The sequence below is a fragment of the Tupaia chinensis genome, unplaced genomic scaffold (assembly GCF_000334495.1).
Source record: "Tupaia chinensis unplaced genomic scaffold, TupChi_1.0 Scaffold000146_1, whole genome shotgun sequence".
NCBI classification, from domain to species: domain Eukaryota; kingdom Metazoa; phylum Chordata; class Mammalia; order Scandentia; family Tupaiidae; genus Tupaia; species Tupaia belangeri.
The window spans coordinates 7,628,591-7,640,157 of record NW_006159616.1 but is presented as its reverse complement, the minus strand read 5'-3'; the positions used below and the strand labels follow the sequence as shown (position 1 = coordinate 7,640,157).

The 11,567-nt window shown below is 57.9% G+C and overlaps 1 protein-coding gene across 2 annotated transcripts in view; it reads right to left on the bottom strand.

The window, feature by feature from the left end:
- Positions 1-11,567, bottom strand: part of EPHA2 (EPH receptor A2) — a 37,592-nt gene that overhangs the window by 16,978 nt on the left and 9,047 nt on the right. For both annotated transcript variants that reach the window (XM_006145248.3, XM_006145249.3), the window contains exons 3-5: positions 10,261-10,930; positions 908-1,063; positions 475-807 (exon numbers count right to left, since the gene is read on the bottom strand). In XM_006145248.3, the coding sequence (XP_006145310.1) occupies positions 475-807; positions 908-1,063; positions 10,261-10,930 (1,159 nt within the window). The remainder of the gene's footprint in view (positions 1-474; positions 808-907; positions 1,064-10,260; positions 10,931-11,567) is intronic.

Genomic DNA, 11,567 nt, shown 5'->3' with positions numbered 1-11,567 from the left:
TAGCCATCAGGGGGTGGGGGGGGAGTGAGAAAGTAAGTCGCCAAGTCCGGGACTCAAACCGTGGTCAACCACCACACCTGCTGGACCTCCTCCTCCTGCACTCTTTTTTTTTTTGGGAGAGGTTTTTGCTATAGGGCGTGTGCGCTTGCCAGAAAGACAGAGTGAGACAGAGAGACAGAAAGAGAGAAATCACCCCCGAGGAGGGATGGCCACGCCACAATCCCCTCTCCTCCAGTATCCTCTTAAGATCCTAGGCACGCACGCACACACGCCCGGCGTGAGTTTAAGCCACCGGGTCCAGGACTCCAATCGTAGTTGACTACATGGGAGTCCAGCGACACAGCCACTATGCCAACTGCTGGTCCCCCTCCTGCTGCACTCTTAACCACCTGCTCTGCTGCCTCTCCCAGGACACTGCTGCCCTCATCAGTCCCACCAGGTGCCACAGGTCACAACCGCACCCTCCAGCCTCACCTGTTTGGTTGATGCTGACACTGGCGGTGCGGAAGCTGCGGCTGGTCACCTGGTCCGAGACACCGTTGCGGGCCTCGACGGCAAAAGTGTAGTTCATGTGGGGCTCCAGGTCACTGACCATCACGCTGGTGCGGGTCAGCCCGTGCGGTGGCTCTGAGTAGCGCATGCTGGCCTCGCAGGGCCCGCACTCGCCATTCTCGGGCCAGCACTGCTCGCAGGTGACACTGTAGACGATGTCCTCACGACCCCCAGTGTCCTTGGGGGGTGTCCAGCGCAGCTCCACTTTGGCGCCCATGCCCACAGCTGTGAGGTAGTGAGGGGCGGAGGGCGGGCCTGCACCAGGGGTAGAGAGGTCAGGGCTCAGCCAAACTGGTGTCAACCGCTGCCCCTCAGCCGCCCTGGCCACCCCTCCCTGACCCAGTGCCCGACTCACGGGTGCAGGGCATGGACAGCGGGTCCTGAGCAGCCCGGAAGTAGCCTTCCTCACACTCGCAGGAGGTGGCGCCCTCGGGGGACGGCAGCGTGTGTGCAGGGCACTCCAGGCAGGGACTCTCGGATGCCTCGAACTTGAAGAACCCAGGCTGGCAGGCTGGCGGGACAGAAGGGCATAAGGACGTCAGCTGTTTCTGTCCCCCCCCAATGGCTGCCCTACTCCACTGAGACCCAGCCAAGTCAGGACATCTCTATGGACCTGTTTTTTCATCGTGAAATGCCTTGTGATGAGAAAATGCAAGGCACGCACTTAGCGTGCGCTGGGCACCCAGGAAATACCGCACCCCAATGCTCCAAACCTCTGCATCACTCCCACTGGCTCTCAGGGGTGCGGCGCCTGTGAACCTGGCCTTCTGGGCCACCTCTTGCCTCCGTGTGCCTGGCTTGCACTGGCTGAGCACATGGCCCGCCTGCCTTATCTCCTCTCTGCTGGCCAGATGGCTGGTCTCCACCCAGGCGGCTTACCCGGGCGGATCACCCGGGCGGCTGCGAACTAGCCCGGGCGGTGACTGCATCTTCTCGACCGTGTGTGTTTGTTGACTGCCAATCACCACAGTGCAATTGACTGGACAGCCTCGCCAGCCAGGATGTCACTCTGTAGGTGCTCCGCCACTTCTGACCACCTTCCTGTTCCGGGGCTGGCTGACCGGGAAGCAGGAAAGGCAGGCCCCCAGCATTTTCTCTGAATCGGCTTCCAGGGCCCAGTCATTTCCGCCACTCACAAGGCAGCAGGGAAGTGGCTCTTCCTCCCTCAGTGGCCAGTCCTGTCCTGGCCTGGCCAGCTCGGCACTCAGGCACCTGACACCAGAGGCTTCTTCCTCCTCCCACCCTATCCTGCCCCCGCCTCAGCCCCAAGTCCCTTCCTGGCCCCACAGGCAGGAAGCTGCCCAGACACACGGGCCACTGTGCAGGGCTGTCCAGGGCTTGGGCAGGAACTGAAGTGGCCAGAGTGGGTGGAGTCACCCTAGGGACCTCCTGCCACACCCCTCCGTTACCCCCTTGAGCTCATTCTGAGAAGGGTAGGAGATGCCTGCACTCAGCCGCGTGTATCAGACACCCGCTGATCCCTCCTCTGTGCCAGGTCCCAGGCTGGGCACGGGTCCTGGGATGAAATCAAAGCTGCTGACTCAGTGGGCAGGAGTCCATGTCACCCTCTATGACAAAGGAGTGGGCACGGGGCTAATGGCAGAGAAGGGAACAACCTGGTCAGAGGACTGCAGAGTTGCAAGGGGATATTTCAGCTGGGGTTTAGAGGGGTGTAGGAGTTCATCGGCAGAGACTGGGCGAGGGAGCCAGAGAGGGAGGGCATGACTGATACGGGAAGTCCCAGCGTCTGTGGGCGCAGGCGGGACAGGCAGTGAGGTGGCGGGAAGCCTTGGGAGGCAGGCCGTGAAGCTCGGGCTCTCTCCTGAACAGCAGAAAGTCGCTGAGCAGAGGACAACGGACAGTCAGGTCTGCCCTGCTGGGACACATTCTTAGACGAGGGCAGCCTGGCAGACCCGGGGGGCAGCCTGAGGCAAGCCCTTCTAGTTGTCCTGGCTCAAGCCCCTCATTTTTTTCCCCTTAGAGAATTATTTATTTAATTTTATTTATTAATTATCATTTTAATTTGACCAGAGAGAGGTAGGAAAGTGAGAAAGCAAGTCACCAAGCCAGCCACGTAGGAATCCTACGCCCAACCACCACACCACCTGTCGTGTCCAGCCCCTGTGTGAGGAGAGGGGGAGAGGGGAACTGAGTGGCAGGTAGACACCCAGCTCTGAGAGGCCGCAGACAGCAACATCCTGGTAAAAACCTTGCTCGGAGTCAGGCTGCATCCCCGCCCTCCAGGCGGCCCCCTCCCAGCCCCGGCCTGGGGACCACACAAACAGCCTCCCTTGGTCCCTTGCCTATCCTGCTACCCCAAACCCTGAAAGAACTCAGGCATGTGTGCCATGGAAGGGGCTTCAACATGGCCAGGCAGTAGGACATGCAGAAGGGACCTGGGGCCTAACTCCTACTCTGCACACAGCCTGGAGCCCCAGCCAGTGTGGGCACGGACAGAGCCCACTGCGCAGGCTCAGCCCAAGCACTTCATTCGGCCCTCACAAGCCCCCTGCCCGGCTGGGCACCGTTGGCAGTCGTTCCGACTGGAGTAAGGAAACTGATGCTCAGAAAGACACAACAGTGTTCCCAGTCACCACGCTTCGAAGCCATGGAACCCAAACTGAGCGGATGCTCGACCTTGAGCCTCTCTCCTTTCCTTCTTCTGTACTTAGGAACCTCTCAAACCAGAACAAACAAATCCATGACCTAAAAGAAACCTAGAGAGGGAAAGATGAGGGCCGACAGCCCGGAAACTCCCACAGCGAATTTCAGAGCAGCTGGGCATGTGGGATGGGAGGAGCCCCAACATCAATCTTGTCCAACGTGGTATATTTGTGCCCATAAGAAGAAACATGTAAAGTCCAGCCCGGGGGATTGGGGACCAGTCCATAGCCTAGTAGTTACAGGAGCCAAATCTTACATGGCCAGTGGAGTTCAAATCCCAGCCCCAGCCGCTTAAAAAATACCAGGTTTGCGTATGCCCCAAATCTGACAGGACGGAGAAATGGAGGAGGGATTGCAGAGTGACCATACCCCAGCCAGGGGTGCTTTCTCCTTTTTCTCTGGCCAGTGCACATACCCTTTGACAATTGAAAATATATATCCAAGGGCCAGCAGATGGCATGGAGGTTAAGGCAGCTGGATCCCACATAGCCGACTGCACAGTTCGAGTACTAGGTCGCGCAGTTTGAAAAATATACTGCGTGCACGTGCGTGTGTGCCCACAATCCCAAGAGGAGAATAGAGAAGGGATTGAGGCATGCCATCACTTCTGGAGGGTGCCTAGTCAATTTCCCCCTCTTTCTCTGTCTCTGGCAAATGCACAGGACTTACAGCGAAAATTTTTTTTCCAAATAATTTTATTTATTTATTTATTTTAATTTAGAGAGAAAGTGAGAAAGCAAGCTACCAGGTCCGGGATTTGAACCGTGGTTGGCCATGTGGGAGTACCCAGCACCTTAACCACCACGCCACCTGCTGGTCCCATACAGCAAAAATTTTTTAATTAAAAAAAAAAAAAAAAAAAAAAATCCAATCCAGGTTGGTTGGGGTAGCTAAAGCAGCCTCCTTCAAGTACCAAATGTCTCAAGTCTCCTGTTGTATTTGAGAGATCCATGTGGTTTTTTTTCTTAAATATTTATTTTAATTTTATTTATTCATTCACTTATTTTTTAATCTGACCAGAGAGATACACAGAGAAAGAGAGAAAGAGGGGGAAAGTGAGAAAGCAAGCCACCAGGTCTGGGACTTGAACCATGGTTAGCCATGTGGGAGTGTCCAGCGCCTTAACCACCACGCCACCTGCTGGTCCCAAGATCCATGTGTGTTTTATATTCCTCTCCATAAAATACCTGCCAAGTACAAAATTAGCTCTCTCCTTTCCCAAATCTTCAAGTATAAACGAGGCTTCCAGAAAACTGCGCCTTGTTTTTCCTGGGGCTTCAATCCCCCGAAAATGTCCTGACTTGTCCTCCCAGGGCGTCTGTGCCCAGCAGAGTTGAGGTACTCAGGGGTGGTAGGTCTGGCCCTTAAAGTAACAATCATGCTTTTCTTAGGCTGGGGAGGGGGCCCCACGGCCACACAGCAGGGGCTCTGTTCTACTGAAAGCCTCAGCCACCTACAAGCACCCACAAAGCCCCCCGCCACTGCACGGGTGCACTCAAGCCCCTCAGCCCGTTGCCAGGAGGAGTAAGTGGGGGTAGAGATGGGTTCTATTCTTTGGCCCCAGAGCCTGGGGGTGGCCCGCCTGCTGCCGGCAGGAAAGAGGGAATTTGGAGAGATTTCCGCTGCGGATGTGCCAGATAATACAGTGGAGAGGCAGCTCAACAGGGCATGTGCTTGCCTGACGGGAATGTGCAGCCCTCCTCCAGCCTCACAGCAGCCACGGGGGGCTGATCTGGGGCCCCTAGAGTTTGCAATAACTCAGGGCCCCAGAGTTCATGAGTACAACACCTGAAAACCACTGACTCTTCCTCACTTTTCCTCATTGGACTTCCTAGCATTCTGGGTTGGTGAGTGGGAACACGGGTCACACACACTCAGGCGCACTCACTATGCCAAACCCCGTCTCTGCGCCAACCACCAAACTCCTATGCATCCTTCAACACCCAGCTTAAGCTCCTCTTTACAGCCCTCCCAGTCTGCCCAGTGCTTGGCCCCCTTGGGCCCCAGTAGGGCATCTATTGCTCAATCTCATGTTTACCAAATAGAAATGAGCACTTCCTACGTGTCTGGCACAAAGCTGGATGCTGGGAATTGATGGCGAGACAGATAAACACCATTTCAGCTCCAGGGGAATTCACAGCCCAGCTTTCATGCTCCATTTAAGTTATTTCTGCACAGATGAGGATCCTCTATGAGACTGACAGCTCTGGGGAGCAGCAATGGGGTCCGATTTACCTGTGTCCCATAGCCCAGCACAGGGGTTGGAATGAAGTAAGTGCTCAGCTAAGGGTTGTTTTCACTGACCGGATGAACTTATGAATGAATGAGAAGACAGCTAAACCTGCCTCGTGCACAATAAACCTGTGCTCTAGGGCCACAGAAGGGAGCAGAGTTAAGGTCGAGGAAGAGCCCAAGGAGAAGTACACCGGGACGCCCACCTTCTGGCACAAGAGCCCAGCTCCAGCACACCTGTGGCTCACCTGCGGAGAGCTGCTCAGGCCCCAGCTGCCTGGCAGGTCCGGGCCACTCTGAACGGGGAACTGGGGCACAGCGACTGCACCTCGGGCTGCGCCCTGGTTTTTCCAGTTCCCGATGCCTGCCCCTCAGGTGGCAGCGTGGGGTGACTCAGGGACAGACGCCCTCCATGTGACGCAAGTCCAGCCCCCAGCACAGCCCCTCCCTGCAGGCCTAGCCACCTCAGGAGCTGCTGGTGGTGAGGGTGTGAGGTCAAGAGGTTGTGGTGGCAATTCACCCAAGTTCAGTCACCTCCCTGAGCCAGCCCCAGGAGCCAGGCCCAGCGGGTGACCATGGGCACCACCTCAGCCCGAGGATGTGGAGCCTGGACTTTGTGCCCCGACAGGCTGCACACAGCGGCCTGCGAGTGATCGACCCGGAGCACGGGGGCACTGATCACTCGGCCCTGGTGGCTTCTTGCTCCCCAGCAGGCCCTGTCGCCCCTGCAGGAGAGGGACCCACACCCCACCCACTGCTGCCAGCACTCTGCCCTTGCACAGACAGCCTTGAGGATGATCTGTGGGCACATTCCTCCGCCAAGCCATGATAAGCACGCCGGCCCCCGCCTCCTGCTCTCTCCCTACCCCGGCTTTTATCTTCTGTTTGCTTTCCCTGCCTCTTTCCTTCCGTTCTGGGGACCCACTTACCTACCTCCGGTGAGGGAGGGTGGGGCCAGTGCCTGCCAGATGGAGCTGCCAGCTCTGAGATTTACCCCCAGTGTGAGCTGAGAGCGGGGCGGGCAGGGTGCAGGATGGCAGGGTGGGGGCTGCCACGATGGTCCTCACCCCTGCAGGCCGAGGAAAGGCCACAGAACTAAGGCACAGCAGCAGTCCCCAGGGAGGGGACAACCTGAGGGCCAAAGTCAACAGCTCAGAGCCCCGGATCAGCCAGGTCCTGAGAAGCAGGGATCTTGCCAACAGCCCCCGCCATGGCCCCAGGCCACCCGCTTCGGGACCGTTGTAACCAGAGCTAATGTCTGCCAGGGAAGCCTCCCCTTCAGCTCGGGGTCCTGGACTAGGCCTGGGCCCCTCCAGACGCCAGCACTGGGACCCCGCTCCTCACACGCAGGGAGCCCGCAGTCAGCAGCTTCCCAGAGCACCCCTGCTTCTCATAACAAGCCACAGGGGACAGACTCTGGTGGCTGGGTCCGCAGGTCCTGCGGAGTGGCTGGTCCGGCCCGCTCACTTTACAGGGTAAGCCCAAGGACTTGCTGTGGTCACCCAGCTTGTGCTGAGCAACTCAGAACGATTGACTGCCCACCCTGGGCCAGGCCCCCACCCTCTGGTCACTGTCACTATTTCCCATCTGGGCCTCAGTCCCTCATTTGTAACACGGACCACAGTCCTCATGCTCTCTGGGCTGTAGGTGAAGGCTGAAGGAAACCTTGCTGTGACATGCTCCGTGTGGTGCCTGGAATAGGGGTCCCCTGTGAACTGGCGAGAGTGAAACTAGAGTAAAGAGGCCGCCCCCACCGCCTGCACCTCCAGCGCTGGCCACCTGCTCACCTGGCCGGCGTCCCCTGGCCAAGGCGCCAGCTGGGGCCAGCCGGCTTAGCCACTGATGCCGGCACAGGAAGTGGAGACACACGGAGACAAAGCAGGCCGGCCAACGGTCAGCCTGAGCGACTCCACTGTCCCCTGGGCAGGGCTGGGGGCAGGGCGGGGCGGGGAGGGAGCCGGCTCATTCCTGACATAGCTCAGAGAGCTCTCGGGCAGGGTGCCCACCTGTCCCATGCAGTACCTGGGAGGCGCCTCCCCTCCCTTCCGCTGCCCACTTAACTCCTTCCTGAGCCCTGGGCTTCCTGGGGAAAGAACCCTGAGGAGCAATGGAGGAACTCTGGCAATAACCCGGACAAGGTGCTGGGTGACCTCGGGGTGTCACGCCCCCTCTCAGAGTTTGGTTTGGCACCAGCAGGCACCCCAGCAGGAGATCTGGGTCTCTGGGGCAGGGAGGTCCAGCAGGGAGGCAGAGCCTGCACCCTTCTTCATGCCCGGCAACGGATGTGCCCGGCAACGGCCTCCCTGTCACCTCTGCTTCTGACAGAGACCTAGCCGGCTGCCAGAGAGCCCATCCCAGGGCCAGGAGCTGAGTCAGGGATTCCAGAGGAACTGGTCACTTCCCGCCCCGTTTCCTGACCCGTCCTGCAGCATGGGCACCGCTGCGCCACCTGGATTCAAGTCCTGCTGCAGCCACCTCCTGGCTATGTGACTCCAGGCAAGCCTCCTCACCTCTCTGAGCCTCGGTTTCCTCATCTATTACTGTTGTTAGAGTGTGTGTATCCCCAAAAAGAGAGAGAGAGGAAATGAGAAATCACCCCCGGGGGGATGGCCATGCCGCAATCCTTCCTCCTCCATTGTCCTCTCGGGATTGTGGGCACGCGCGCACACATTTGCCTGGCATGAGTTTCAAGCCGCTGGTTCTGGGACTTAAACTACCCAGTCAACCATGTGGGATGCAGCGCCTTAACCTCCACGCAGGCTGCTGACCCAGTCTCTTCGTCTATTGAGCGGGATGAACAGTTCCCGGCTCACAGAAAGGGGGTGCAGAGTCAGTAAGAGCCTCCGGGTAAACAGCGTGGTCAGCTGGTCCCCAGCCTCGGAAGGCACTCAAGGGCAGTTAGGGCGTCACCTCCTCACATCCTGGTCAGGGGTCCTGGGAAGAGGTTGGGGCTTCCTAGCACCTCACGCACCAGGGCTCAGCCACATGGAGAGGGGTTTTGGCGAGGGGGAGCCCAAGGAAGGAAAGCCAAGACAGCAGAGCTGGCAGGTGGGGGTCCCACAGCCAAGTCGGAAGCCTGATCCTGAGTGCGGCTGCGCTGAGTGCCCCAACTTCACAAACAAAGCCTGCCAGAACCTGACCCCCACCTCCTGAGCAGGGGAGGCCGCCTCCCTTCCCGAAGACACTCCCCCGACCCAACCGTCCACTTATCTGTGCAGGGCCTGAATCACCAGCCTGTGGAAAGTTTTCAGCTGCCCCTCAACCTCACCCCGCATTCTTGTGCGAGGATGTCATGTGGGAGGAGCCTGTTCTCCCCACTGGGCTGCCTCAGGCCCCCCCACCCGCAGCCATTGTCTGAAATGGGTGTGCATTGGAGACCACCTAGAGCAGGGGGTAGGGGTCTCGCTGCATAGAGGGGAGCTGGGAGGACAAGGCTGCGGTGAGAAGGGCCCAAGCAGAGACTATGCCCCAGGCTGATGGCCGGAAGGACTCTCAGGGACTTCTCATCCAGGGGTTTACAGACTGTGGAAAGCAAGGTTCTGAGGATTTGCTTTTGGGTTAAGAGACCAATCAGAAAGGGCTTCAGGTCCTCTAACAAACCAACCCCTTTCCTGGCTGGTAGGATCCAAGGCTGGAAACCAAGTGTAAAGTCTGCTGGTGTGGATGAATTTTCTCACTTTCTTCCCAGGAAACCCAAGGCCAGAGATGAAGAAGGATTTACTCAAGGTCACCCAGCAAGTATGTGGAACCGCAGGGACTAAGCTCCCAATTTCTCAACACCAGCTTACCTCAGCAAAGAAGCGCCCAGAGAGAGGGCACGGGCTGGCCTTCCAGAGGTCAGCCTGCATTCCACAAATGCCCTGCCCCACAGCCATTTCCAGAAAAAGTCACTCATTGAAAAATCCACGTTGTAGAGATTTCCGCTGCTAGAGGCCTTGCCTGGGCCAAGCCCCAGCCTCCTGCGCGCACTTGCTGATGCCAGGCCCAGGTCCCAGAGGGTCTGATTTAACTGGCCTCTTTTCTGGGCTCACACTGTCATCAGTAGAAGCCCCAGTGGGAGAATCTGGGTGTGTGACCCCACAGGGAGGAGAAAGGACAGACCCAGCTCCCACGCCACTCCCTCAACTTAAGCATTTCTCTAAAGCTCCCAGACGATTCTAACATGCAGCCAGGGAATGAGACTCCCAGGTTCCGGTTCAGTCACCCCCATACACACACCAGAGAGGTTAAGTGACTTACCTAACGTCACACAGTGAGTTAACAACAGAACCAGCTCCTAGGACTAGGCCGTGAGTCCACAGTGCCAGTGCATAGCAGATGGAGACTCGGGATGTATGTGAGATGAATCAAAAATAACAGTCCCACTTAAAGTGCTTGCACGAGGCACTGACCTAAGCACCTCACAGCATTACGTCACCTGATTACCACAACCGTCGTACAAGCGGACACTATGCTCCTCTCCAGCGCGTAGGTGAAGGAAGCCAGGCTGAGAGAGGTTAAGGAAACGGCCTAAAATCACACAGCTAAATATGGAGCTGGGGACTGAACACGGCATTTTTGTTCCAGTGTCCTCACTTGTTAAGCCCATACTGGAATATTAATTCCCTCACTCTCGATGAATGAGTGAGTCCAGGCAGAAATCAGGAACCTGATGTTTAGGAAGGCTCTGTAATTTCCATGAACAGATCCACTGCGTGTCAGAGCAGGGACAAGCTGACCAAGATCCCACAGTCTCAAAGCTGAAACTGGAACCCAGGAATGCAGCCTCCCAACCCAGCACCCCTTCCCTGCCACCCCTAAACCGTCACTCACCCTGACAGGAGTCCTCCACCTTCTCATAGCCCGCCTGGCAGAGGCACTGCCCGATGGGCACTAGCCACTCGCCGTCCACTGCACAGTGCATGCGGGGCTCTTCACCTCCGGAGGGCACCACAGCATGGTCCACACAGGTGCCCGCCACGGTGGCCAGGGAGGGTGCATCAGAGCCGGCGATGGTCTCTGGAAAACGGGCCAAGCCCTGCAGAAGCTCAGGGCACTTCTTGTAGTAGACCCGGACGGAGAGCAGCGCCACGCAGGCACCGATGTCCTGGAAGGCCAGGTAGAAGCCCTTGCGGGTAAGCGGCCCCACGGAGCGCTCCTCCACATTCAGCTTCACATGGCGCGCCTCGAAGTCGCTGCTGACGGTGATCTCGTCGGGCGCGATGGTGTCAATCTTGTTAAACTGACGCTTCTGGAAGTTGGTGCCATAGTCCACGTCCGACTCGGCATAGTAGAGATTGAAGGTCTCCTTGCAGGAGCTGGCACCGCCAGGAAAGCTGTTGCAGTCACGCACGGTGAACTTGAGCTCGATGAAGATGCGCTCGGCCTCGCCGCGGTACACCCAGTTAGTGCGGAGCCAGTTGTCCTGGTCCCCGGCCACCACGTTGCACACGGAGTACATGTAGATGGGGACGTCGTTCATGATGTTCTGCATCAGGTCCCACTGTGGGGAACTACGGGTTAATGCAGCCAGAAGGCGGGGCAGCAGTAACGTACCTAGGCAAACGTGGCTGGTTCTGGCCCCGGGCCTCCCTGTACACGCAGTGTACTCATGCCTGCCAAACTGGCTGAGGCCGGGTGGGGGGGGCGGTGGGATACAGCATGGTGGTCCTGTGGAGAGGGCTATCTGTTCCTCTTTTTCTCTTATTGTCAGAGGGTACACGAGGGTACACGAGGGTACACATGCTCATCAGAGAGAGGAAGAAGGAAGGGGCGGGGAGAAAAAGCACTCCCCAGTAGGGCACGGTCACACTGCGGTCCCTTTTCCTCCATGTCTCCACCCTGTCAGAATTCTGGGCACAGACACAGACACGCATGCCCAGCACGTTTTCAAGATGCAGGAGCTGGGATTCATGGTCGGCCACGTGGGGGTCAGCTCCTTATGCATAATGCTTAATCACTATGCTAGGGGGGCCAGCAGTTAGCATAACGGCTACGTGGCTGGAATCCCATGTAGTCGACCACGGTTCGAGTCCCAAACCCGGTGGCTTAAACTCACACCGAGCGCATGTGCGTGCGTGCCCAAGATCCCAAGAGGAGAATGGAGGAGAAGGGATTGTGGCGTGGCCATCCCCCCTGGG